Here is a 24780-nt window from a genome sequence, read left to right as displayed (position 1 = left end):
TCCGGTCGGTGAGAAGGTTGGGAAAGGTGTTGTTGCGGTTGTCACTGGAGAGCCGAAGATGTGCGCCTTGCGACCTCTTGAGGCGGCTGCGAGACGCGACTAGTTGGCAAGCTTCAGTTGAGAAGGGGAGGCAAAGGAGCCGTTGCGAGCGTGGTCGGTAAGACGGAAGTTGCGCCTCGTGGCCTGTGGGAACGGCCTCGAGACGCGACGTGAGAATCAAGGTGGTGGGTTGTCAGTTGGCGAAGGATGGATGAGAAAGAGAGTGTGGTGGCGCGTCGCGGAGAAGGCGAACTTTGAATCTGGGTCGCTTACCGTACCTTCCATCCAGGTCAACCATGAGCATGTCTAAGCGCACAACCTCTCGGAGCTCCACCTTGAGCCTTCGACATGATGCAGAAGAGCAGGACATATGTGAGATTTTTCAGAGCATTTCTGTCCACACACCTGGTCCAGAAATCAATGTTCGCCATGCTTCATCCACGTTCTCCACTCCACTATTGTTTGCCTTCAATCAGACATCGGACATAGATCGTCGAAAGAGTCGGCATGGCTTCTTTCCAAGAGAAGCACCTTGCTTTTGCTCACGATGCACAATCTGCATGCCCAGATAGATTGCAGTGCTTTCTGTTACCACCGTCCAGGTTGGGAGTAGTGTCGTCGCCCTGTGCTTTGGTCGCCGAGCCCACGATATCAAAATTGCAGAACTTCATCGAGGCTCGAAACTCTTTCAACCGCCAGATCGCACCATTGCAGTCGCCTTTTGAATCGTTCCAGTCACCTTTACGCCATTTATTTACTCTCGAATCGCAGCCATGACCCCCCATCAAATCCAGGCCCTTTTCTGGTTCATGTTGCGCTTCGACGTCATCATCCTCGCTCTGGCAATTGTCGGCATCGAGCGTGGTACGCCTTCCCGGTCGACTGCTCCGTCGAGCTCGCTTTGAGCGTGCTCAGCATGCAAGTGGCGATGGCGCCGCTGCCTTCTACGTCTTCCCACATGGTCCTCTACGTGACAGTTCAAGATGCTCAAGCTCTGGAAGGCAGATGTATTGACGGCTTTGCAGATGGCTGTCCCCTGTCGCATCCAAGCGCTACCACATCAATCCGCGCAAATTCTTGCTTGCTTCTCCTCTGTGTCGTCCTGGCCCTCATGTCGCCGTCATCATGATGGCCATGGACTGGCCCGACTCGGAGAATGCGGCGTGCGCCGGACTGGGGCCGCCGCCAGATGGGATTGCGGCGTTTCTCTTGGTTGCCGCTACTGCGTCATCATCATGCTCGCTCTGGTGCTGCTCGAGATCCTCGTGGCTTTTCACGCCCTGCCCGCTGACAACTGGGAAATTCCTTTCCCGATTGACTTGTTCCGCCGCCAGCGCCGCGAGAACAGCGAGGACGAGGATGGGGGCATCCCTCGAACCTTGGAGACCGCAGTCGTCCTGAAAGGAGTGCGAACAGTCCAGCAAGGGAGATCATGCTGTTCGGACCTTTCAGGCACCCGGGCTCGCCATGGTCTCCAGAGCCTGAGATCGAGACCCAGGTTAGTTTCTGTTTCCAAAATGACCTTCCCATACGGAGCTCTTTCGGGAGGATTCTTCGGGATCGTGGCTGATGATTTAAGGTCAAGTCTTGCATGCTGGCGGCTGCCGAGCCTCCTCCAACTCTGACGCCAGCGACCCGCCGCCACCGCCGCACCACCAGCCGCAACGCTGGTCTTGAGGACGACTATTCTCCTCAGGTGCAGGCATGAGGGCCCTCGTTTGCGGCGAACGTCCAGCGAGTCAGTGCCGGAACCAACCCTAAACACCATGTATGTGACTAACCGAGCGCGCAGTACGAGCGAACACGGCCTTGTCCTCCCCCTTCCAGCCACAGCGCTTGGCTCGGCTCGGCCAGTCCACGATCCCGTCCTCGAGTGTGGAGGATCGACAAGAAAAGCTGGGTAATTTGGCGGTCGGGGCGTCTTCGTCCGTTTTGCCGAGGCGTGGTGGGTTGGGCTGCAGGAACAACGTTTTCGAGAAAGGTTCGTGGTGCGGGGCCAAATGCAGCGACTCTGCAGTTTTGCGTCAGGTACTGGGTAATGGTTGATTGATTGATTGATTGATTGATTGTTTTACGTCTTGCTAGAGCCATAGGCTATCCAAGACGGAGCTATCTACAGGGGATCCCGCGTACGTTTGTAAGGTGAGTAGGGATGCCCGGCTGAAGAATCTCGTACGACGAGGCGATTCTCGGTGCAATGTCGGTGCAGGTTGTTGCAGATGGATAGTTTTCCAGGCTCTTTTCGGCGAGGGGGGCTGAGAACTGGCCTTCCCGCCGTCGTCTAAGTGACGGGTTACTGGTAATGGCGTCGGTAGGAGATGGGTTTTCTTGTTTTTTCTTTAAGCCTTCGCCAGTCCCAATCGTGCGCTGTTAGCCGTCATCTTGCTCCTTTTGAGCAAAAATGTTTGGTTGGAGAATTGCAAGTCACTTCTTTCGGTCACATTTTTCTCTTCCCTTTCAACCTTTTTAAAATCACCACAGCCACTGGAAAATGCTGGCGCGACACCGTGTGTACAGGTCCAGCTTCTGCGCATTCCCAGGTGAATGGACGCATACATCTATGCGCCCCTTCGAGGACTGTCAGCCCCAAGTCCATTCTATCTCTCGAGAGCGAAATGTCATATCTGGCTATCCTGGACCAGTATTGCTCGGCGCTAAGACTTCAGCTGTGGTCTTCGATTTTGGCATCGAGGTTGGCGGCATCGTGTCGCTGGAGTTCACGGGCAGCGGGGACAGCAAGGGCGCGCTAGGTCTTGCCTTCACCGAGGCCAAGAACTACATTGAAAGGTGTCAGACTCTTCCAATGGCAACTTCACGCTCGGGACGGAGCCTTGTATGCCAATTTCAGCGCGCCGGGGACCATTCGTACGTCATGCCGGACGCGAAGCTGCGCGTGGATTCAGATATCTGACGCTCTTTCTGAATGACGAAGACATCGCTGCTGGAGTAAGCGTCGTCAGAAGCATCGAGTTGGAAATCGTTTTCAGCCCACTTGGTCGAACCTTCGCGCCTACTCTGGTACTTCAAATCTTCGGACGAGCTATTGAATCGCATATGGTACGCCGGAGCTTATACCCTGCAGACCAACAGTGCGCCTGTGAATACGCCGGCAGTTTCCGCGATTACCAGCGGTGGTCTAATGATGGAATCCTTGGAATGCTCAACCATTATTATGGATGGCGCGAAAAGAGATAGGACTATTTGGCCAGAGACATGGCATCGCGGTACCAGCGGTCGCCGTTAGCACTGGCGAAATGGAGAGTGTCAAGTGGCGCTGCAGTCATGTACGACCATCAGTCAGTCCCTAAAAATGAATCGACACGAAGGAAAAAGGACTAATAAATTCGTAGAATGCCAGTGGAGCTTTGCCAGAATCAGCCCTCCTCCCTGCAACTGGACAGCGACACTTACCACATGTGGACCATGATTGGGACGTACAATTACGTCCTCTTCACGAATGACATGGTTTTCTTGATAGCAATTGGGAAAGATATCTTCTTGCCATGGATTATGTGTATGGCAAGTTCAAGAGACCGAACTATTGAATGTCAGTGCACTCGAGACTGGCGAGGTTGGGACAAGGATGGAACAACAGTGAGGCCAACATGATGTGCGCCCGTTCCTGGTCTCTGAATTGTCCTGTCCGCTAACATTCATTTGCAAGACTGTACCACACGCTTGTTACTGGAGCCAGCCTCGCCGATTGGAAGTCAAGCCCAAGCCTAACGCAACGTGGACTGCCCGAGCTGCTGCGCTTCGGTCAGCCATCAACAAGTACCTCTTCGATGAAAACAAGGGGCTGTACCGGGACAATGCTACGCTTACCTCGGTACCCCAAGATGCCAACAGCCTTGCCATACTCTTCGGTGTTGCCGCGCCAGAAACGATATCCAGGATATCATCTGGTCTGACTGGGAACTGGAGGAGCTAGAGCCGAGACACCAGAGCTACCTGGCAATATCTCACCCTTCATCAGCTCTTTCGAAATTCAGGCGCATTTCTTGGCTGGCGAAGCAGAACGCCTTTAGAACTCATCCGTCGGTCTTGGGGCTGGTACATCAACAACAAAAACGGAACCGAATCCACGTGATTGAAGGCTATCTCACGAATGTCCTTTGGCTATAGGAGCTACCGTGATACAGCTACGATTCGAGCTATCCCAGCCACGCGCACGGATGGAGCGCGGGTCCAACGAGCGTGTTGACAACTACCTCTCGGATTGAGCATCACTAGCCCGGGGGGAAGACCTGGAAGCTCGCGCCGTCTTTGGTGATGTGGAAAGTGCCGAAGGAGGCTTCAGCACTGCGCTGGAAAGTTCCGGGCAAGCTGGTCCAGAAGGGCTCGGATGTCTCTTTGAGGTGCCGCTGCACGCAGGGGACGGTCGTGCTGCCGCATGAGGTTGGAAAGGAGCCAGGTTCTATCAAGATGGGCAAACGTCGAGTTCGAGTTTCTGCAAAGCCAAAAGCGTCGAATTCGCGGTGTCGGCGACCACGAGCATATATACGCTTGGCTGCAAATTATGAGTCTCGTAGATAACTGCGTAGTTTCGACAAACGGAATTTCTTTCGTCGATGGCAGAAGTATGAAGAAATTCCATTGCTTTGTGCACAAGTGGTACAGGGAGGCTCTTAAGGGTGTCGGAGGAATACAAGGCTTCAATCGAATGTGCAACGGAGTTGAGCATTCCTCAAACGTGGCAGCAGTCTGGGAACGCCCTAAGCATGTCCATGGCGTAGTCGTTGTGTGTCTCTGAGACAGCTGCTAGATGTTGATGCACAAGGAGGCTTCGATGGATGATGGATCGTGCGCCGGAAAATGGCTCCTCCGAGGCATCCGTGCATAAGGCTGAACGGCTAGGTCCGGTCCAGTCCTTTTGTCATCACCATTTCGCCGCTCACTTCTCTGGCTGCATCCATGTACGCTACAACCACCGCACCACCAACCCTTGCAGTCTTTCTATTTCTCAAGTTTCTGACCCTCGGCCACTTTTTCCAAGTATGCGGTCACGAACGACAACTTCATCTACCGTGCTGGCAGCTTCGGTGCCCTACAAATCTACGCAAGCACCTGCGACTACATATGCTCATCTACCTACTGAGTTGCTTCTTGAAGTCTTAGACTACATTCCGCACGACAGCACATCACAACCGACACTTTGGGCCTTTTGTCTCGTCAACCATCAATGTACAACACCGCGATTCGCCGCCTTTACGAGCGACCCCACCTCTACGGCAAGAACTACGACTTTTTCGTTAGGACCGTTTGCCCGTCGGTGAATCTCCATGTCAAAAGAGCGATTTGGCTGGTCTGGTGCGAGTCTTGGATCTGAGAAGCATCGTCATCAAAGCTCAAAATCCATGACAGCACGTCTACTTGGCAGAACCAAGAGCAGCTTGGAAGCTTTCGTCGCGCCTCAGGCTTCCTTTGCTGTCAATTGCTTCGCTGCTCTGTCCAAATGCGGAAATCTTCAAACTTTGGATCTCTCTCTTATCTCTGAAGCCATCAGCATTAGTGCTTTGGCTAATGCCCTGCAGCGCTGCCAAGATTAAAAGTTCTCTACTTCCCACGCTCGTCCAACGACAGCAACACAGCAAAAGGTCCGACATCTTGGCCTCATCTTGAGGAACTTCATCTGAGCGGCCCTTTGGAGAAGCTTTTTTTGAGCAGCTGGCTGCGACGCTCCAGGGGAAACCTCACTACCACCGACTCTGACCAACTTGTCAATCGAGCACTGCGCCCGCGTCCCTCTGGTCAGTGTTCGAAAGCTGTTGGAAGGTGTCGGCCCTCAGCTTCAACGGCTTAGACTGGTCAGCAATCGATGCATGGACGAGCGGCAAATGAACATAGTCCTGTCATTCTGCCCAAATTTGAAGTCTCTCGAAATTTCGCACGACTATGTCACCTCAAGATTTGGCGACATTTCACGATGGAGCCTTGCGAGCCATCCCCTCGAAAGACTGGATCTTCTGAGATTCTCCACGGACCACGCTTCTGATTTCGCATCTGGGGAGCTTCGTCCTGAGCACTTGACTGAAGCATTGGACAACAACTACTTCCCCAATCTGCGCATCGTCCGAGTCTCAAAGGAGGCCGAATGGCACTCGGAAAAGGTTGATGAGGTGCAGAGTTGCAAGAGGCATTGGAGGAACTATATGACTAACCATGACACGGAGTCTCTGGACAAAGCAGTTGGCGTGTGGACTATAAATGACTAACCTTTGTTGCTGCTAGCACAGCTAGGCGAGAAAACTACTTCTCGTCCTTGAATGGAGATCAACCTCGTTTACGATCTCTGCACGGAACAGGAATCTGTCATCATGAAGAATGATCAGGAATTACTTGATGGAGTTTGGCGTCGTAGATACCCATGGTTGCCAGTTATTAGTATTTTCTCAGGAGGATGCGGTTTGCCGGTGCTTCGCAGACGAGCTCATGACAGCTACCAATTTGTCTCCAGTATTGGTTATAATTCCATAAATGGACACGTAAACACAAGCTTCTTAGACCGTCCCTGGGCGAGCTTTACGTGCAAGAATATAAAGTCTTCTTCGGCCTCGCTTTCCCTTTTGAGATGTGCGCGCGCGGGGATCGTTGCTTAAGTCCGACGTTTATCGAAGCTATCGACTTTCTCTACGACCTCACCAAAGCTCGAACTTCTTTGCCTCGACTTAACACCCACCACATTCTCGCCCACTTGCCCTGATGTCTCAGCTCAAGCGAAAGCTTGAGTCTTCGAATGCTTTGGAGACAATCGACAACAAAAAACGTGCGCGTCCCGAAGCCAACGGCACGTCTCTCCCGCCATGCGACGCTGCGTCATTGCCCTTCCCAGCAACTGACCCATTCCCAGGTAGCGCAAATCTCACGCGCGATGATGCTCAAGCGCCTGCGCCTGCGATACCGTCTTTCTTCTCGCTCCCAACAACGACGGTAGCCTCGGAGCCCGCAATCGAACGTGAGGAATCGCCAGAACACGAGCCGGGAACACACTTCGGGACGTTCACTGAGTTCGCAAAGGATAAATCGAAAGCCCACGGTCAGAGTGGGCCGAAAAAGCATCAGCGAAGCCATGACAATCAGTCGCGAGCGTCGCGATTCGGACAATCAGCAGCGCTTGATATTGACGTCGGCTCCGAAACCAGCGATCTCGAAGCTGCGGAAGCTGCGCTTTACTTGCACAGTGTCAGGTAACAACAATATCAGGATTCTATGCTCCAGATTCCTTCCCCATCAAAAATCCATCTCCGTCTTTGGTGCCTTCACTGAAACCAAACCTCCAGGACCGAAGCGGACGGCCTTCCATACCTCACCAGACTCCAGCTAGAGGCCGACATCTACAAGAATGGGCTTGGAGATACTCGCGGCTACTATACTGATGGCGCTTTTGTTTCGGCACCTGTTGCCAGGCCCGCGCTACCGCCTGATTTTCCCTCTGCTGGCAGCGACAGCTCATCTGCTGGCGGAGATTCTCCGGAGTAAGTATCATTACTGCTCCAGACCTCTGCAACGTCTTGCTTACTCTCCCATAGGTCAAGGAGACTACCGATGATTTTGCCCCAAAGAGCCTTCAAGGCCGCTTTGATTACACGCTATCATCGACTTCATGCTTTTCTTGGCTCTCCGCGGTCTGATTCGGTTGCTCGGACATTTACCAAAGAGGAGCATCTTTACACATTTCCAACAAAGTCTCAAACGGCGGGAAGGGCGCGCACTATGCGCAATTGGCTCGACAGATTCATCACCCGTCATCCAGCGCCAGCACAGATTGCCTGCGCAAACGTGGAAAATGTTTTGGAACTGCTCGGAATGATTCGATTCACCTTTAGGTCTGGTATCAATCTGCATGCCAACACGAGCTCCTGGATATGGGCACTGCTCTGCCGGCTTGACGCGTCTGACGTGCGTGGCTCTGACGAGATGCACATCATCAGGGAACTAGCCTTTAGGGCATTGTGGGTTCGTTGCGGATTCACGGGCGAAATTATCCCTGAGGTCGAGATGAAGGCCCGAGATTTTGCGCTGGACAACAAGGAAACTTTTGAGTGGTTGGGAATGCCGTTGAACAAGCCGCCGACCAAGGCTAATCGTAGGAAGACCCTGGAAGCAGAAGTAAGTCGCCACACTACTCCAACACACTACTTCACCATTCTGACTCGTCAAACAGAAAGAGACCGAGAAGCGACCCGCAAAGGGCAGCGAGGAGGAAGATAAGGGTGAGGCAAAGCCGTCTATGGGCAACGATGACTCGAAGACCTACGAGATGGATGACGAGCTCAAGAAGATGCTCTCAGACAAGGTTGAAGAACTTCGCGGCAAGCCAGACGATCAGGAGCACGCTCCCTCTGACAAGAACGAAGAGTCGGCTCCCTCGAAACAGGGCGCAAATCTTGGTGCAGAGCCACGGAAACAAAGCACAGGAGACGAGGATGATCTCCAAGCACCCACAGTCAACACGCGTACGACGCTCGACATGATCCTCGTGGTAGTAAGCGAGCTCTTTGGCCAGAGGGATCTCACCAAGTACTGCGAGAATTGGGACTGGGATTTGTATCATTTGGCGGAGCTTGCAGAGAATGACGAGATTGACGAAGATGCGATGGAAGGGGCTGGTGAGGACGTGGAAGAGTAGGGGGGGCATTTTTTGACGGCTGCTCAGGTGAACATCCCAACTTATCAGGATGAGAGTTGTCTCAATGCAGCCGGTAGCATTAATTTCTGGCGAAGATGGAAATGGATCATGATGGAAAAGGCTTCTTTCTGGGAGTCCATGCTGTCCTTCAACGCCTTCTGCTCCTCCTGACGAAATGCTCAGATGAGCTTGCCGACTGCTGAATGTCAATGTTGATTCAAAGCACATGTCATGAAATAGTCTACAGAACCCTCAAACCCGCTAAAGCTACCTAACGAGTCGACACAGCATCGTCCCGGCCTTCTCAAAACGCTGAGTCTCGACGCCATTTACAGTGCGGTCTAGATGCCCAATAACTCTCCACAAGCCAAAAGAACCACAATAACGATTGTGTTTCGAGCGTTCGTATCACTGTGGCAGAGTCACCCACTCTGGATGATGACACGGACGCTCGAGGTACATTTTATTTTCTTTTTGATACGGAGCGGCTTGTCGAATTGGGTAGTCATGGCGCAGTCACCAGTGTCACCATTGTGCGTCTGTTCGAATTGCTTAGGACGTGAGCTTTTTTTTTTTTTTTTTTTTTTTTTTTCGGTGTTTTGGGGTTTGGTGGAAGGTATTCGGGTTCTCGATGAAGGCAGCTTGCTGCTGCATATTGGTACTGCTAGTGGTGAGTGTTTGAATATGATAGTAATCGCTTTTAGCAGTACTGATATATGGCTTTCTGTTTTGGCCGCCTACGAGCACTTGCCAAAAGGCATGATTCACTGTGCAGGTGTTTGGGTTCTCCAAGGTGTGACTTCTAGAGACTCTTCTTTTGAAACTTGTGAATAAAAAGTCCACCGCAATCAGATTGCTACTCGCTCGCACACAGGCCTAGCCAGTCTACAAGTGAAAAAGGGTATCATAAATAGCAAGATTCCGCTTGGGAGAAAAACAACACACAAACGCCGCCTCTGCCCACTCACTCACTCGACACCAAAATTCTGCGGCGCCGCCATGCTCATCCGCAACTGTCGCTCCCTCTGCGCCTGAAGCGTCAACCGATCAACAGCATAGCTCAACCTCTCCTTCTTCTGCCGCAACTGCTTGACCTTGAGCTCCTCGAGCGGCGCCAGCCCACCTCCGCCTTCTTCCCTCCCGCCCTTCCTGTTGCCTTCAACCCGTTCACCAGCAGCCCGACTGGCGCTCCTGGACGCCCCCCGCTCTTGCGCCCGCTGCCTCCTGCCTCGTCCGACGACAGCCGGCCCTGGTTCAGCTCGTACTTTGCAATGAGCGATTGCTCGCGGCGCTCCAACTTGTCGAGGTAGTTTGCCACGCGTGAGAGGAGGTTGTCGACTTCGGGTCGGATTTCGGAGAGCAGGCTGCGCTGCGCGGCGTGTAGGTCGGGTTCGGAGATGAGCTCAAAGTGCTGTCGAGGAGGATTGGTTAGCGAAAGGATTTCTTTGTGAGGCTGGGGTGGTAGGGAGGGAAGAGGCTTACGCGAGTCGTTTGAAGGACTTTTGACAGGCGTGGGAGGTCGTTGACGCCGGAGTCGAGGATGGAGATGGATGAGTCGAGAAGCTGTATGCTGTTGCGCAGCGAGGAGACGCAGCCTTCGAGAGCGTCGGCCATTGTGGTGGTGTACAGGTGATTGCAATGCACGAGCTAACGTTTCGTGTTCTTTGCGACAGGTCGTGGTGGCTTGGAGATTTTCAAATGCACATTGGTGACCAAGATCTGAGTGGTTGTTTACAAGCAGCGGAGTTAATGCTGGTTGCAACCCCGCTCCGTCCCGCTCCGCCAGCTCCGACTTGGCACGAGCTCCTCCGCTCCGACTTCGAACGATTGAACCTCACTGCCGAATCGCAGCCGCAAGGAACGCAAAGCAGAAGCCCACCACCACCGTCTCCATCACCGACCCGCTCCCCAACCTCTAACGGAACCCCGACCAAACCTCCGTCAACATGTCTTTCCTCGGCAGGAAGTGGCCCACGCCCGTCGGTACGTACTCGACCGGGAGCAAGGTGGAGAAAGAAGAAGAGGAGGAAGAGGGTGTGTGAGGAATTGCGCTGACGGTTTCCATGTGCAGCTGCGCCCATGGCGCCCTTTTACATCGCTGGTAAGCATTGAATCTTTGTCCTTCGCCGACATGGCGCTTCCGCGCTGCGGTCTGTTGGATGCGGCAGACGGACGCAACGAGAGACTGCAAGAGCTAGGATCGTGAGGTGCTAACTTGACACCCACCACCAGGCATCGTCATCCTCTATGGCATCAACGCTGGCGCCACTGCCTACCGTAAGAGTACGTAGCTCGCTCGCCTGTTACCCGTCGGCTCTATCCCTCCTAGGCACGACAGAAAGCGCGCTTCGTCTCATCCGTCAATGCCTGCGCTTCATTCCCGTCCTTTTTCATTCCTGTCTCCTTTCCCGCACCCATGCAACACTCGGGAGACAATCGACGCTTGGAAATAACGACTGACTTTCTACAGCCCCCGAGTTCAAGGACGACCCGCGCAACGCCAGGTTCCTTGCCGCTTCCGCCGCCGCCAACGGCGGCCACTAGACGCCCCGGCCCCAACAGCAATTCGTGGCTTGGGAAAGCGCAATATCGGCATGATAGAGGACGGCATGGGGGTGTAGATCAGAGTATTGCCGCTAGCAAGCTTGCGTGCGTCTGCAATTGAAGCTGTTCTGGTTGGAGACTTTGTCCTGCTTGTCTCTGTGTTGAAGACGCCTCTGGATTCGCTCAAGTTGTGTTGCTGTCGACTGGCATGGATGCGAGCTTACTGACATGACCGGATGGCTGCTTGTGTGCATGATTCTTGAGCCATCCACGGCTCTTATGAAGCATTCGGGAGTAACCAACAGGAAAAGTTCTACTGAACCACAACTCCAAAATGCGGCTTCGATGCACCATCGAATCATGGGCAATCAAGCCGGTTGAAAAGTCACATCGACACGCTGCCATTCCCAGACCAAAAAACGGCCATCGACTGGTTAACTAAGCTCACTATCCAACTCGCTCACATCTGAAGATCCAGCAGCGCAGGCGGCTCTACTTCTGCAGCCAGAGATGGCATCCAGTCACCGTACTACCCGCGTCTTCAAGCGGTCGTGAACAGTTACCCGACACATCTAGCTCCCTGATCTCCCACCCTTTTCATCCCATCTTCATCATCAACACCACCCAAACAAACGAGCACCGCAAAGCCAGCCAGCCAGCCAACCAACCAACTTCTCCCTCAAAACCACTCACCAGCGGCAAACAGCCATGTCAAGGCTAGACCACGCATCCCTGTAAAAGAGCGACATGTCGTGCGCACATACATACATACATACATACACAGGCAAGGTAGCTAAGTAACATGGAGCAGACGGACGGCTGGACGGACGGGCAGCGCAGCCAGGCCGAGAGCTGCATGTAGGTCGTAGGTAGCGCATGTAGCAGCACGTGGCATATTGGTGTCACCCGCGGGCCTTGGCTTGGCCAGGCCAGGCCAAGCGATTAAGAAGTTGTTGGCTACCTAAGTGGGAGAGCGGTGTCGAGGCTGGTAGGTCTGTGGATCTGGGGCGCGGGGGTGGGGGGCGATGGGAGATGGGTATGTGGGTTGATGGTGTGGTGGGTGGATAGAGCTGGTCCCGTCAGTCCAGCACGCAAACACCACCCACGCAGCATTCTTTTGGTCCGCAAATGCCTACTCACCGAAGGCGGGCAGTATTTAGGGAGGGCAGATACCCATGTGCGGTGGCGTGGGAGACAGGACCTACATGTAGCAAGACGGACTGGTGAGGAATGACGTCGACGGGTCAGTCAGGTCAGGTCAGGTCAGGTCACTGTGGTGTGGCTGCTGGCAGAGGGGAGTGCACAACAGAACTACCTATGTTAGACGATACGTAGTGACCTGCATAGCTGTCAGTCGGGTCATGCGAGACCATGTGCCCCGCCCGCACCCCAGACGTGCGCGCGGGCGTGGGGGCGTGGGTGCATGCCTTGGCTTAGGTTGCTTTGCGACGGCGGTGGTGGTTACGTGCGGAACGATGGACGGGGCGGTAAGGCAAGGCAGGCAGGTAGGTAGACGGAGAGGTGGGAGAGGGAAGGGAATGCGAAAGCGAGCGAGAGCCAGTTGTCAGCCTGGATGTTGCTGAAGTGCAAAAGGCACAGTACGCATGTCGGTTTCTATCATGTTTGGCTACAGTATGCCAAGGTGATGTTTGCAATGTTGGAGAGGTTGAAGGCAGCTCTCCGAGTGATTGTCTGAGACCGTCTCCCGGGCGCTCGCTTACGTTGAGGGTGGATGGATAGGTGGTGCAGGGCAAGGCGAGCGGAGAGGCTGCGGGATCGAGATGGCCAGCTAGCGACGATGGAAACTAGATACCTGGATGATGGGGGATGGGGTGGTGTGGTGGTGGGTGACTCAGTTGTGAGGTGAGGCGCGGGGGTCAAAAGCGTTGGCCATGGTCCAAGACAAGCGCGACGATTGTGATTTCATTTTGACATTGCAGTATGGATGCATATATGTATGCTGCTGCGCGGGCGACGTACTGGCGTGTCATTATGAAATACTCTACTGTACATGTTGGACGCCCGCCTAGATGCGGAACGTGGCATACCGAGATGCAGCAGCCCAGGGCCGATGGGCGACGCGTGAGGCGTGGCTGACGGGGAATGGACGGTCAAGAGCGCCACGCAGGCAGGCCGTTTGACTGTCTGGGCTGGCAGCCAGGACCGTTCGCTTCTCAGGGGGCACGGGCATGTTTGCTGGTAGGGTCGGTTGGCGAAGATGGATGGCGTTTGGTTCTTGGCATGTGTGGATGGATGGATGGATGTAGGGGTCGAAGCACTGTGGAGACAGCTTGAGATCCAAGGGTCCTGGGAGGCTCGTGTGTGGAGAAGGCGGGAAAGGGCAATTAACTGGTTGGACTGTGCAATGCTCTTCTCATCATCCCAATCGGTAACTGCGGCAACGCGAACTTTTTTTTTTTTTTTTTTTTCCCTCATTCAGCTGTCGAGATTCTGCGAGGTCGGCGTGGAGAATGCGGGCGGCTAGCAAAAGGGGAAGGTCACGATGGCAGAAGCGGCACAAACGGTCGAAAATTTGGTCAGAGGCTTGCGAGGGTTGTTTTGGGAAATGGCTAGCGTTGATCTCGTTGGTACATGTCGTTTTTCTAAGCGGGCAGACTGACGACGGACAGACGGCAATGATGGCGCGTGGCTTCAGCTTTGAGACAGCCGCGCCGGACGGAGAGACATGATGCGCTGCAAGCGAAGCGCTGACGCAGTTTGCATGGATGGACTTTTGATATTGCCTCTTTCGATGTCGATGCCCAGGTCGGGCGGCTGCCCACGCTGTTAGCACCGGACCTGGACGTGGCCCAAGGCGGGCTTTCACTAATTGCAGAGTGCCTGACGTCTGATGGATGGAGTGAAGGTGAAGGTGAGCGAAGGGCGGGCGGAGTGGGCTGGGGACGTCAAGGGCGGCGTTTGTTTTTTTTTGGTTGGTTGCAGCTCTCTGCTCATGGTCATCGCCTTCAGTTGTCTGTTAGGTTCTGTCTTTGTCTGGGCTGCACTGGAGAGAGGCGCCAAGGCTCCAGTGTCCCTCACCCGTGCCACTGGCTGTACTGCACACTGCGGACTGTGGATGCGCCTGCGCCTGCGCCTGCACCTGCCGAGCCCGAGCCCCTACTTCAACCTCTACTTCCCTAACTACCGGCCTACCTACTCTTCCAACTCTTTCAACCGCCACCCTCTCCCCCCCCCTCCTTTGCTTGCGACCGTACCTTCACGGCCTGCGTTCTGCGTCCATCCCTCACATTTGTCGCCCAGACATCCACCATCTCCGCCCGGCTTCTTGGTCGTCGCTTTTTTTCGCCGCCCGTCCCATCCCCCCCCCCCCCCCCCCCCTTTGCCACGGCCCCGCCCGCAAACCAAGCCCAACATCCAGCGTTGCCGCTCGTGTCGGGCTGCAGTCTCATCGCCTTCTCCACAGCGACAATCCAGCCTGGTAAGTCGCTACAGGCTCCCGTGTTCCCTCGCCGCATTGCAGCTTGCTCCTTCGCTTCCGCTGCCTCCAAGCCTCCTCCATCTCTCCTTCCCGCGTAACAACACCTCACGCACGCCCTTTGCTCTACATCTTGCTTCAGCCAAGCCGGGCCCTTCTTTCTGCTTTTTCTTTGTCGCGCTCTTCTGCCCGCTCCCACTCTGCTACTCGCCCCCCTTTCACTACTTCCTTCCTCGTCGACATCCGCTCATTGTTGCGTCGGCCCTACGTACACCGCCTGGCTTTGCAAAAGCCTTGCTGACCGGCCTTCTCACCCGCGACAGGTTAATAACCCTACGCGTGTCCGCCACTCTCGCCTCGTCTGCATCCCAGACACCACACCACACCACCACAAACAAACCAGCCTTTTCGACCGATTGCCTCGCCGCTGCGTGCAGTCTCCTCAACAATGACGACCATGGTATGTCGACCCTCCTCGCCCTCGCAAGCACGCTGAGCTGTGGCTGTGCCGCGGCTCCCACGTCAGCCTCAACCTAGCTCGGCCCCCTCTGCTCCTGCAAACAACAACATCCCAAGCTGACACATCTGGCAGGATTTGCGCGTCGGTAACAAGTACCGCATTGGCCGCAAGATCGGCAGCGGTTCGTTCGGTGACATCTATCTGGGTTCGTGCTCTCCTTCCGCATTGGTCGCTGGGATACCCTCTAACCTCCCACTCAACAGGCACCAACATCATCTCTGGTGAAGAGATTGCCATCAAGCTCGAGAGCGTCAAGGCCAAGCACCCCCAGCTCGAGTATGAGGCTCGCGTCTACAAGTCCCTCGCCGGAGGCGTCGGCATCCCCTTCGTTCGCTGGTTTGGCACCGAATGCGACTACAACGCCATGGTCCTCGACCTGCTCGGCCCCAGCTTGGAGGATCTCTTCAACTTTTGCAACCGCAAATTCTCGCTCAAGACGGTCCTGCTCCTCGCTGACCAGCTCATCTCCCCATCGAGTACATTCACGCCAAGTCCTTCATCCACCGTGACATCAAGCCCGACAACTTCCTGATGGGCATCGGCAAGCGGGGTAACCAGGTCAATGTCATCGACTTTGGTCTTGCCAAGAAGTATCGCGACCCCAAGACGCACTTCCACATTCCGTACAGAGAGAACAAGAATTTGACCGGCACGGCCCGTTACGCCTCGATCAACACCCACTTGGGTGTCGAGCAGTCTCGTCGCGATGACATGGAGTCGCTTGGCTACGTCATGCTCTACTTTTGCCGTGGCTCTCTGCCCTGGCAGGGTCTCAAGGCCGCGACCAAGAAGCAAAAGTACGACCGCATCATGGAGAAGAAGATGACCACTCCCACCGAGGTCCTTTGCCGCGGCTTCCCCAACGAGTTTGCCATCTACCTCAACTACACCCGCTCGCTCCGCTTCGACGACAAGCCCGACTATTCCTACCTCCGCAAGATTTTCCGTGACCTCTTCGTTCGCGAGGGCTTCCAGTATGACTACGTCTTTGATTGGACCGTCTACAAGTATCAGAAGAATGCCCAGGCCATCGCTCAGGCTGCCAACAACCAGGCCCAGCCCGAAGACGAGGACAAGACCCGCGGTCGTCACGTCACCGGCACTGCTGCGGCCACTGGCAACCAGACGGCCGCCGGTGGCACCGTGACGGACAAGCGTCGTGGCCCCGTCAACCCGCGCGAAGGAGGTACCGGAATGTGAGTGTCAGACATAATCCATCCTTGTAAGGGCTCTTTCCTCTGCGGCTTTTAGTGCGAAGACGCTTGGCGCGGGGGGGTGTCTCTTGGTTATTTGCTAACGCCGACTTGTTACCTCAGGCAATTGCGTTCCTCTAAGCGTGGTGGGCCGACCAGTACCAGTCGGGCTACTGATGAATGAACGAAACGGCCCTTAGCTTGGCAACAAAACTTCATCTCATATGTGGCACAGTCGGAAGGCACGCAGTCCGACGGCGCCTCGTCAACATCGGGAAACGCGGCCTCGCCGTCCGCTCGGCTCTATTCCAATGGACGGCACCAGACTCTCTGCTCACTATCAGTCATGTCATGTTTTGTCGGTTTGCAACATTTACGAACGATCATCGGCCCTGGTGGAGGGTTACGGCCTTTTCCATTAAATCTTGGCAGAGGACTCGGTCGACATCGGTGCTCCAAGGTTCCGGTCTTTCGGTTGATTTGCCTGCGTCATTGCGTGCTGGCTCGAAGTCGGTTCACGGTTGCTGGCCGAAGTTTCATCAGAGCCCGCATCTGACATGGTAAGAGGTTGCTTTAATCGACGGCGATCTCGATCTACTGTCTTTCCAGGACACAAGCAACCAAGATGGCGGAGGAACGACTGCAATGGGACTACCAGATTGATTGTTTTGTGTGCTTCCGGCTCAACTAATTTCCCCCTTCCCGGTTTCTTTGCTTTTCGCTTCTGCTTTTTTCTCATTATTGCGCTGCTTACCTTTCCTTTTACTCTTTCCTCCTCCACTCGCGTGCATCACTTCCGGCAAAGTGTCTGCTTCTGGGGAGGTTTTACGCTTAGCAGGGGACGATAGCAGACAACAAATTGCAAACGAATGCCCAGCCGCAGTTTCGAATGAGGCTGACGGCTGGACATGGGGACGGAGACGGCGGATGGGATTAGGCGCGGTGGCACGAGAAGTAAAGAGAGAGAGAGACGATGACCGAATCTTCGGTCGAGTTGGAGCTCTGCCGCCGCTGCTGCGCCGTTGGGCTGCTTGGGAAGCTTGGGAAGTGAATGGCGCTCTCTTGCGTAATAAGGTGCAACACTACACTCCTTAATTGATTCGACTCTGCACCGACTGTGAAAGACTTTGGACGTGACTAGTGCTCCTTTTCTAGTGTGATAGGGAGAGAGTCCTTTAACGGTGATGATTGAATGGCTACACCATGTACAAAATGAAGATGTACCTGCCAAGCACGATGACTCTGGTGTTGAGAGAACCCGACCCTTGTTGTGTGGATGCCTGAGTCAGGCATCTTTCCGGGATCTACGTTTTCGGCCCAATGCGCTACGCAAATGCCAAAGCTCTGATTTGCCGCTCAGGTCCAAGAAATTCGCAGCCGCCACGCTTAGAGCTACTTTTAACCACAACCCAGAACCATACAAAACTACAAACAAAACCCTGTGGCTGTACTGCCCTTGATTGTGAAGCTCCTGCTTCTGGATCGGCCAGCCGTCCCATATCATGCTCACAACGCGCCCGCTGCAGTCCTCTATATGCAGGGCATGTCGCTTGAAACTGCGGGCAAATGCCACTACGCTTCTCGACACAAGCAGCCGCTCTCTTTCGACCTCCAATGGCACTAGATTGCACAAGCGCCTACGACCGAATCCCTCGCCGAATTATTCACATCGCAATTTCACCACCGCACCGGCAAGACGGCAGTCTCCTGGGAACGACAGGAAAAAAGTGATGGACAGGCAGAAGAACCATCAGGACACTACCAAGAAGAATCATACGACGGAGGTGAAGCAGAACATGCGCCAATTACGCCGGAGGAGGGTGCACGAACGCGCGAGACAGATGTTTGGCGACATTTTGCCTAAAGGGCTCCTGACCGACGACGAGTACCTGGTCTACAAGCGGCTGTACGGCCCACCTATTCGCATGGTGTCTGGGGAGGAGTATTTCAAGAGAAGGAGGCAGAAGAAGCCGCGCGGAATATCGAGGCCGCGGAAGCGGCCAAGGACAAGCTTTACGTGGAGGATGCCTCTGGTGACCTGCAGGAGGTCCAGTACTGCGCCAACGCGCCGGACGGGGGCCGAGTCATCGGAGAAGGCGAAGTCTTGCAGGACGATAATTCTCAGCCGGACGAGGACATTGAAGGCTTGGAGGAAGGCATGGATGAGCTGGACCTCGAGAATGAGACTGGTCCTACGGCAGAAAAGATCAGAGCACATCCTTATACTTACCTTGGACGATTCGCTACCTCTCCTACTACGGTATACCTGCCCCAAGAGGGATTTGTTGATCCGATCAAGGAAATGCTAGCGTCATCGAAAAACAGGCATCTCAAGCAAACCGCTGAGCGTCTTTTTGGGGGAGTTCGGTTGCCACACTCGACTTCAACGCCACGGCCGCGAGGAGGAGAGCTCGTGCAAAAGCCAATTCCTCTCGAAGCATCAATGGCACGGATGGCTCCGTTGGAAAGCGATTCGTTCATGGCAGCCGTCATGCCCGGTGCCTATGCATCTGCCATGAGCGTCATGATTGAAGTCCGAAAGCGTCTCGGGAGCGACTGGTTAGAAGGCCTTCTTCAAAGACCGGGCGGCCCCTTGATCTTGGACGCCAGCTCTGGAGGCGCCAGTGTTGTTGCCTGGCGGGAAGTGCTCAAGGCCGAGTGGGCACGGATGAAGGAAGATGGAACCGTTACCGATGCTCTTGCCCAACCTCCTCTGGGCAAGGCTTCCGTCATTACGGGCTCGGATACTCTGCGGAAACGTGCTGCTCGTTTCCTCGATGATACTACATTTCTGCCCCGTCTCCCGGAATCCATCATGTCTGGGGAAGACATCGGACCTCAGCATCGAAAAGTTTACGACATCATTATTGCTCCGCACCTTCTCTGGGGCATGGAAGAAGATTATATGCGCAAGTCGACCGTATCGAAGCTATGGTCGCTTCTCAATCCCAACGGGGGTGTTTTGATCATACTCGAAAAGGGCGTTCCCCGCGGCTTCGAGGTTGTCGCTGGTGCCCGCGACTTTATTCTAAAGCGACTCATGTCATCACCTGGCTCAACTCACACAAAGGCACAGTTTGACGATCTTCTGGAAGAAGGCCCCATTGAAAAGGACAAGGGCATGATTGTTGCCCCATGCACCAATCACCTGGGCTGCCCCATGTACAAAGTCCCAGGAATTAGCCGCAACAGAAAGGACTTTTGCTATTTCAAACAGCGCTTCATCCGCCCCGGCTATCTCCAGAACCTTATTGGAGCCAAAGACCGGAACCATGAAGATGTGCAATTCAGCTACCTGGCCGTCATGAAGGGCCAGGATCTTAGGGCGTCCGAGGGCTTCATGTTTGAAAAGGAGGCAACAGATGCGGCCTTTGCGGGCTACGGTGACCGCAACCGCAACCCATTCGAAGAGGAGGACTTGGCAGAAGCAGCTGCTGAAGAAGCATTGTTTGCCCGGCTTGAAGGAAACGCAGAGGTCCTTGAGCAAGACGGCATGACGGGAGCTCAAAGTTCTGCCGAATCTCCTGCCGAATCTCCTGCCGAATCTCCTGCCGAATCTTCTGCCCAATCTTCTGCCGAATCTTCTGCCGCTGCCAGCGGCACAGCAGAGCCAGAATCAGAGTCAGCGCCAACAGTCCCAACAACCGCATCGAGTCCGGGGTCTGAAATCCAACCAACCTCGCTGGCCCCCAACGTGCTCACGCTGACGCTGCCACGGATGATCCTGCCGCCACTCAAGAAGCGTGGCCATGTGCTGCTCGACGTGTGCACGCCGGCGGGCAACCTGGAGCGGTGGACGGTGCCACGCAGCTTCGGGCGACAGGCGTACCGCGACGCGCGCAAGTCGCGGTGGGGCGACCTGTGGGCGCTAGGCGCGGCGACGCGGGTGCCGCGCCACGTGCGCTTGGGCAACAAGGAGCCGCCGATTTCGCTGCAGAAACTCAAGGTCAAGGCCGGCACGCAGCAGGGGAAGCTGAGCAAGGAGGACAAGAAGAAGCTGAGGGCTATTCGCGGCAGGACAGATAAGAAGGGCAAGATTTCAAGATCCATGATAAGGACCACCAAGACGGATGCTGCGTTGTTGGAGGAGGTGTTTGGATAGAGGACAAAGGTGAAAAGAGTAGACTGATGGGGGATGTGGGATGGAGGGACAGAGGGGCCGGTGTGGTTGTTGACTGTTGTACTGTACATGTGGTCGTGGATGGAGACGCCTCTCCCCTCAGCATACCCAACTCTCCCCTCTCAACCGAAGCACTTTGACCGCTGTGTCTCTGCCTCTGCACCTATTCCCTGATACATATTTCATCGCATCAACCTCAATCTTGCCACGCCCACTTCCCTTTCTGTCATCCGAGTCTAATGTTTGATCATCAACCTTGAGTCGCGGTCTCCTTGAGTGCCCGCGTCTGAACTCGTTCCGAGTCCTCGGTGCCTCTGACGCAAGAGCGAGCAGACGTCGGTATAAGCTTTGATCAAGCTCCATGAAATGACGCCGCTGAAGGCTTGGCGGAGAGGCCGTGCCTTGCTCCTCCGAGACATGTGGTCGTCGGCTCGACGTCATTTGAGCGAGGAGACTGCGACACTCGAGGCAAAAACCAGAGCTTCTTCCTCGCGCTTGTCTAAATTTTGGTCTCGCGGTGATTTTGAAATGTGATCGCCCTCGGATGCGGACAGATAGACTTGCTTGCCTGCCTGCTTGCTTTTGTGACGCGCAAATGCCGACTTTTCCATACCGGACCCGCCCCAGCCAACTCCGGGAAATGCACTCGAATGGACCGCCAACGCCATCTTCTGCTGGGAAAGGACTGGCTAGAGCGCCTTCAGGACCTTGGCCACGACGTCGCGCTGGCCGTCGACGCCCAAACCCTCGCGATCAGCTCCCTGCAGCGCCTTGCCCGCCGCCAACACCACCTCGACGCCCTCATCGCTATCGACCCACACGCGACCATTCCTGCCGACAGCGACCTCAAACCTGACGCGCTCGGCCAGCGCCTCGAGCACGACGACCCTCCCCGGGCCGCCCTCCTCAGCCGCATCTTTCTTTCCCGCCGGCATGAGCAAGCGGCGCGCCATGCCCGGGCTGACGTCGAACACCATGCCGCCCTTGAGCGGGCCCCAGGCCGTCGGCCTTTCCCGTGGTCGCGCTCAGGCACTCCAGCTCCGGATCCATGTGCTTGGAGGCGGCGGCGACGCGGGCGTAGACGAGGGCGCCGGGCGCCAGGATGGGGCGCGTCTTCTTGGTTGCGTTTTCGAAGGCGAGGTGCGGCAGCGTTGCGAAGGGCGTGTGCGGCGTCAGGGCGCAGTGGTAGGCGTCGGTGCTCGAGTGGTGGACTTGGGCCAGGACGAGGTCGTTGGTGTGCGGGATGTACTGCGGGCAGCTATTAGACGAGGATTCTTGAGGGGCAAAGGGTGGTGTAGTGGGACTGGAGACTCACGCGACCGCTGTTGTATTCGACCCATATGCCGTTCTTCTTGTTGTCGACGTTGAGCGTGCCCGCGACTGTCGCCGTGATGGTCGACGGCGGTGTGTGCCGCACGCCTGGCCCCAGTTTGAGCGGCTTGTCCCCATTCCTGGAGGGTTGGCAGCAGTGATTGGGGAATCTCCTCTCCCGGGAGCACGACTTCGACCGCCATTTTCTTGCCAGTGCGGGCGCCGGGTTTTTTCGAACGAGGGGAGCTTTTTTGTCGGACTGATCCGCGGGACGATGATGTCAGTTTATCCGACGTTCTGCCATGCGGCGGCGGCCAATTTTTAAAACCATTTGCTGGGGATCTGCTTCGTCAACACCTTTGCTCGAGATCCGCCACCCCCTCCCTCTCTCCTACGCCGCGTCCTGTTGGAGCCTTTTCGATCCACCACTTTCCCTTTTACAGTCGCGAAGGGATAACATTGCAAAATGAGCGCGGAAGAGAGTGGTCCGTCCAGGGTTGTCATTGGTATTTCCTTTGGCAACTCGTACAGCTCTATTGCCAGCGTCAATGCTGTACGCCTTTGTCCATGTCAGGAACAAATGAGACAGATACTGACTCTGCACAGGAGGGAAAGTCTCAAGTCATCGCCAACGAGGAAGGAGGTGAGTTTTCAACTCCAGTTTGACCGGCGGTCAGCGCAAAGAGAGCCCAGCTAACCAAATCTCTTTCAGACCGTCAAATCCCCACCATCCTCTCCTACGTTGCTGGCGAGGAATTTCACGGCACCCAGGCCAAGGCGCAGTTGATCCGCAACCCCAAGAACACCGTTGCCTACTTCAGAGATTTCCTTGGCCAAGAGTACGGCCCTGTTACGCCCCTCTTTTGCGCCGACATGGCTAACGCATGCGGCAGCTTCAAGTCGATAGACCCCACCCACAGCCACCAGTCCGCACACCCCCAAGGAGCACGAATCCACAATCGCCTTCTCGATCAAGGACACCGAGGAGGACAAGGAGAACACCCGCACCATTTCTGAGATTACCACGAGACATATCCGCAGGCTGAAGAATTCGGCCTCCGATTACCTGGGCAAGACTGTCACTGCCGCCGTCGTCACCGTTCCCACCAACTTCACTGAGGCTCAGAAGGAGGCTCTGGCCAAGGCCGCAAAGGACGCCGAGCTCGAGATTATTCAGTTCATCAACGAGCCCACCTCTGCCCTCCTCGCCTACGATGCTAGGCCCGAGGCCCAGGTGTCGGACAAGATTGTCGTAGTTGCGGACTTTGGCGGCACTCGCTCCGACGTTGCCCGTCATTGCTTCAAGAGGAGGCATATACAGCATTCTGGCCACCGTCCACGACTACGAAACTGCCGGCGCCCAGCTCGACCAGGTCCTGATGGACTACTTTGCCAAGGAGTTTATCAAGAAGCACAAGTCGGACCCGCGCCAGAACGAGCGTGGTCTGGCTAAGCTCAAGATGGAATCTGAGGCTGTCAAGAAGGCGCTCAGCATCGGTCAAAGCGCAAACTTTAGCGTTGAGAGCTTGACTGACGGAATCGACTACACTGCAAACCGTCAACCGCACCCGCTACGAACTCCTCGCGAACAAGCAGTTTGCCAGCCTCACCCGCCTGGTGACCCACGCCGTCGAGAAGGCCCAGCTCGACGTCCTCGACATTGACGAGGTCATCCTGTCCGGTGGCACTTCGCACACTCCCAAGCTCGCCCGCAACATCCAGCTCGCATTCCCCCGAGAGCACCGTCATCCAGGCCCCCGCGACCTCGGCCGCTGCCATCAACCCCTCTGAGCTGGCTGCCCGTGGCGCTGCCATCCAGGCCTCTCTCATCCAGGAGTTCGACACCGAGGATATTGAGCAAAGCACCCACCCATGGTCACGCTCACTCCCCACCTCAGCAAGGCCATTGGCGTCCTCTGCATCTCCGAGACTGCCGAGCACGGCGTCTTCAGCCCTCTCGTCGAGGCCGAGACGCCCGTTCCCATCCGCAAAACGGCCGTCATTGGCACTCCCCGCGAGGGCGGCGACGTGCTTGTCAAGATCTGCGAGGGCCTGCGTGAGATCAAGGTCGAGAAGCCCGAGCCCAAACCCAAGGAGAATGGCGCCGACAAGGCGGCCGAAGAGGACGACTCGGACGTGGACGACAGCGACGACGAGCCCGAGGAGAATTCGCAGCAAGGTGTGGAAGGCGGGCAGCCCCGCTCGCAGAGGTGGCGCTCAAGGGCGTCAAGAAGGGCGCCAAGGTCGAGGTGCAGCTCACATTAGCCGGCGACTTGGCCGTCAACGTTGTCGTCAGGGAGGTTGGCGGCAAGGGCGGCGTCAGGGGTAGCATTTGAGAAGCCTGCCATTGTCGAGAACGGCAGCGCATGAGATTCCTATGTTTTAGAAGTAGACGTCGATATTTTTTTGCAGGTGGATGAGTCTGACACGGGCATTGGAGTGGCATTCTGAACCACGTGTGGGGTCCAAGTGAGTGGTAGGAGATGGAGAAGATGAAACCAAAAAAGAGATTGAAAGGCAAAGAGAAAGACTGAGAGTAGACGGAGTGAGAGAGAGAGAGAGAGAGTGGAGAGAGAGGAGAGAGAGAGAGAGAGAGGAGAGAGAGAGAGAGAGAGAGAGAGAGAGAGAGAGAGAGAGTGAGAGATAAAGAACCGCTGGTTGTTGGTCACACAATGTATGAGAGACTGGCGTTCTAGCGGGTTAGATCTGGATGGAGAGATATCGGCAACCTACTGCCAACACATTGGTTTCCTTTTTTACGCCCCCTTCTTTTCCTTGTTTTCCTATTGTTTCGCTACCCGTTGTGGTAAGGAGAGAGGGGGGGAGAGATTGCATGGATCGTGATAGATTTCTGGGACGTAAAAGAATCGCTCTTCGCATTTACATATATCTGGCTGTCTCTTGGACTCACCTGGACTCTCTCGGTGTTGTTGCTCGTCGTTGCTGGTGCCCGTTGTCTTTGGCTTGGCTTGGCTTGGCTCTGTCAAT

At 55.4% G+C, this 24780-nt stretch overlaps 10 protein-coding genes across 10 annotated transcripts; 8 read left to right on the top strand and 2 right to left on the bottom strand.

Annotated features, from left to right (window-relative positions):
- The first annotated feature begins 270 nt into the window (after positions 1–270).
- Positions 271–2170, top strand: IWZ02DRAFT_462986 (uncharacterized protein). The gene is given in 9 exon segments (XM_066768315.1): positions 271–656; positions 703–903; positions 963–987; positions 1017–1070; positions 1090–1202; positions 1229–1360; positions 1432–1537; positions 1619–1777; positions 1832–2170. 8 exon segments carry the CDS (start codon positions 547–549, stop codon positions 1745–1747), a joined length of 870 nt encoding a protein of 289 aa, XP_066618871.1. The 5' UTR covers positions 271–546; the 3' UTR covers positions 1748–1777; positions 1832–2170.
- Positions 2171–2244: 74 nt separating this feature from the next.
- On the top strand, positions 2245–3021 carry IWZ02DRAFT_100711 (uncharacterized protein). The gene has a single exon (XM_066761237.1). The coding sequence runs from the start codon at positions 2358–2360 to the stop codon at positions 2787–2789; it is 432 nt and encodes a 143-aa protein (XP_066618870.1). The 5' UTR covers positions 2245–2357; the 3' UTR covers positions 2790–3021.
- Positions 3022–5035: 2014 nt separating this feature from the next.
- IWZ02DRAFT_462981 (uncharacterized protein) lies at positions 5036–6560 on the top strand (the record flags this gene model as incomplete). The annotated part of the gene is made up of 5 exons (XM_066768314.1): positions 5036–5210; positions 5255–5349; positions 5387–5550; positions 5574–5636; positions 5707–6560. Coding segments are annotated over 5 exons (1045 nt in total), but the record flags the coding sequence as incomplete, so codon positions are not given.
- A 118-nt stretch (positions 6561–6678) lies between these two features.
- IWZ02DRAFT_462976 (uncharacterized protein) lies at positions 6679–8865 on the top strand. The gene is made up of 5 exons (XM_066768313.1): positions 6679–6826; positions 6890–7226; positions 7320–7514; positions 7569–8148; positions 8204–8865. The coding sequence occupies exons 1-5, from the start codon at positions 6742–6744 to the stop codon at positions 8666–8668; spliced, it is 1662 nt and encodes a 553-aa protein (XP_066618868.1). The 5' UTR covers positions 6679–6741; the 3' UTR covers positions 8669–8865.
- Positions 8866–9337: 472 nt separating this feature from the next.
- IWZ02DRAFT_462975 (DASH complex subunit Spc19) lies at positions 9338–10377 on the bottom strand. Its single transcript, XM_066768312.1, has 3 exons — positions 10151–10377; positions 9866–10079; positions 9338–9824 (listed from the first exon to the last, which is right to left on the bottom strand). Exons 1-3 carry the CDS (start codon positions 10280–10282, stop codon positions 9637–9639), a joined length of 534 nt encoding a protein of 177 aa, XP_066618867.1. The 5' UTR covers positions 10283–10377; the 3' UTR covers positions 9338–9636.
- A 136-nt stretch (positions 10378–10513) lies between these two features.
- IWZ02DRAFT_462973 (ATP synthase j chain-domain-containing protein) lies at positions 10514–11351 on the top strand. The gene is made up of 4 exons (XM_066768311.1): positions 10514–10651; positions 10740–10769; positions 10901–10951; positions 11139–11351. The coding sequence occupies exons 1-4, from the start codon at positions 10615–10617 to the stop codon at positions 11210–11212; spliced, it is 192 nt and encodes a 63-aa protein (XP_066618866.1). The 5' UTR covers positions 10514–10614; the 3' UTR covers positions 11213–11351.
- A 3745-nt stretch (positions 11352–15096) lies between these two features.
- IWZ02DRAFT_472049 (kinase-like domain-containing protein) lies at positions 15097–16368 on the top strand (the record flags this gene model as incomplete). The annotated part of the gene is made up of 4 exons (XM_066768927.1): positions 15097–15108; positions 15241–15313; positions 15372–15607; positions 15646–16368. The coding sequence occupies 4 exons, from the start codon at positions 15097–15099 to the stop codon at positions 16366–16368; spliced, it is 1044 nt and encodes a 347-aa protein (XP_066618865.1).
- Positions 16369–18157: 1789 nt separating this feature from the next.
- On the top strand, positions 18158–20463 carry IWZ02DRAFT_477528 (37S ribosomal protein Rsm22; the record flags this gene model as incomplete). The annotated part of the gene is made up of 3 exons (XM_066769052.1): positions 18158–18289; positions 18316–19744; positions 19835–20463. The coding sequence occupies 3 exons, from the start codon at positions 18158–18160 to the stop codon at positions 20461–20463; spliced, it is 2190 nt and encodes a 729-aa protein (XP_066618864.1).
- Positions 20464–21170: 707 nt separating this feature from the next.
- Positions 21171–21995, bottom strand: IWZ02DRAFT_502667 (uncharacterized protein; the record flags this gene model as incomplete). The annotated part of the gene is made up of 4 exons (XM_066770310.1): positions 21171–21401; positions 21454–21729; positions 21797–21861; positions 21899–21995. The coding sequence occupies 4 exons, from the start codon at positions 21993–21995 to the stop codon at positions 21171–21173; spliced, it is 669 nt and encodes a 222-aa protein (XP_066618863.1).
- A 66-nt stretch (positions 21996–22061) lies between these two features.
- On the top strand, positions 22062–24429 carry IWZ02DRAFT_462951 (heat shock protein-like protein 70). Its single transcript, XM_066768309.1, has 9 exons — positions 22062–22345; positions 22477–22641; positions 22736–23077; positions 23157–23309; positions 23386–23536; positions 23612–23628; positions 23656–23973; positions 24003–24324; positions 24389–24429. The coding sequence occupies exons 1-8, from the start codon at positions 22259–22261 to the stop codon at positions 24126–24128; spliced, it is 1359 nt and encodes a 452-aa protein (XP_066618862.1). The 5' UTR covers positions 22062–22258; the 3' UTR covers positions 24129–24324; positions 24389–24429.
- Positions 24430–24780: the final 351 nt, after the last annotated feature.

This window comes from Phyllosticta citriasiana (assembly GCF_038021145.1).
Source record: "Phyllosticta citriasiana strain CBS 120426 chromosome Unknown IWZ02scaffold_16, whole genome shotgun sequence".
NCBI classification, from domain to species: Eukaryota; Fungi; Ascomycota; class Dothideomycetes; order Botryosphaeriales; family Phyllostictaceae; genus Phyllosticta; species Phyllosticta citriasiana.
This window is presented reverse-complemented; position numbering and strand designations above follow the sequence as displayed.

Bases quoted from the DNA above. Each gene is read 5' to 3' on its own strand.
- IWZ02DRAFT_462986 (XM_066768315.1), top strand. From the start codon at position 547: ATGGCTTCTTTCCAAGAGAAGCACCTTGCTTTTGCTCACGATGCACAA. The intron at 904-962 runs GTACGCCTTCCC...TCAGCATGCAAG, and splicing joins AATTGTCGGCATCGAGCGTG to TGGCGATGGCGCCGCTGCCT. The intron at 1,538-1,618 runs GTTAGTTTCTGT...TGATGATTTAAG, and splicing joins AGCCTGAGATCGAGACCCAG to GTCAAGTCTTGCATGCTGGC.
- IWZ02DRAFT_100711 (XM_066761237.1), top strand. From the start codon at position 2,358: ATGGGTTTTCTTGTTTTTTCTTTAAGCCTTCGCCAGTCCCAATCGTGC.
- IWZ02DRAFT_462976 (XM_066768313.1), top strand. From the start codon at position 6,742: ATGTCTCAGCTCAAGCGAAAGCTTGAGTCTTCGAATGCTTTGGAGACA. The intron at 6,827-6,889 runs GCACGTCTCTCC...ACCCATTCCCAG, and splicing joins TGCGCGTCCCGAAGCCAACG to GTAGCGCAAATCTCACGCGC. The intron at 7,227-7,319 runs GTAACAACAATA...CCAAACCTCCAG, and splicing joins CTTTACTTGCACAGTGTCAG to GACCGAAGCGGACGGCCTTC.
- IWZ02DRAFT_462975 (XM_066768312.1), bottom strand. From the start codon at position 10,282: ATGGCCGACGCTCTCGAAGGCTGCGTCTCCTCGCTGCGCAACAGCATA. The intron at 10,080-10,150 runs GTAAGCCTCTTC...CCTCCTCGACAG, and splicing joins AAGTCCTTCAAACGACTCGC to CACTTTGAGCTCATCTCCGA. The intron at 9,825-9,865 runs GTCCAGGAGCGC...AACGGGTTGAAG, and splicing joins CGGGCGCAAGAGCGGGGGGC to GCAACAGGAAGGGCGGGAGG.
- IWZ02DRAFT_462973 (XM_066768311.1), top strand. From the start codon at position 10,615: ATGTCTTTCCTCGGCAGGAAGTGGCCCACGCCCGTCG. The intron at 10,652-10,739 runs GTACGTACTCGA...TTCCATGTGCAG, and splicing joins GAAGTGGCCCACGCCCGTCG to CTGCGCCCATGGCGCCCTTT. The intron at 10,770-10,900 runs GTAAGCATTGAA...ACCCACCACCAG, and splicing joins GGCGCCCTTTTACATCGCTG to GCATCGTCATCCTCTATGGC.
- IWZ02DRAFT_462951 (XM_066768309.1), top strand. From the start codon at position 22,259: ATGAGCGCGGAAGAGAGTGGTCCGTCCAGGGTTGTCATTGGTATTTCC. The intron at 22,642-22,735 runs GTTACGCCCCTC...CACACCCCCAAG, and splicing joins TTGGCCAAGAGTACGGCCCT to GAGCACGAATCCACAATCGC. The intron at 23,974-24,002 runs GTGGAAGGCGGG...CCGCTCGCAGAG, and splicing joins AGGAGAATTCGCAGCAAGGT to GTGGCGCTCAAGGGCGTCAA.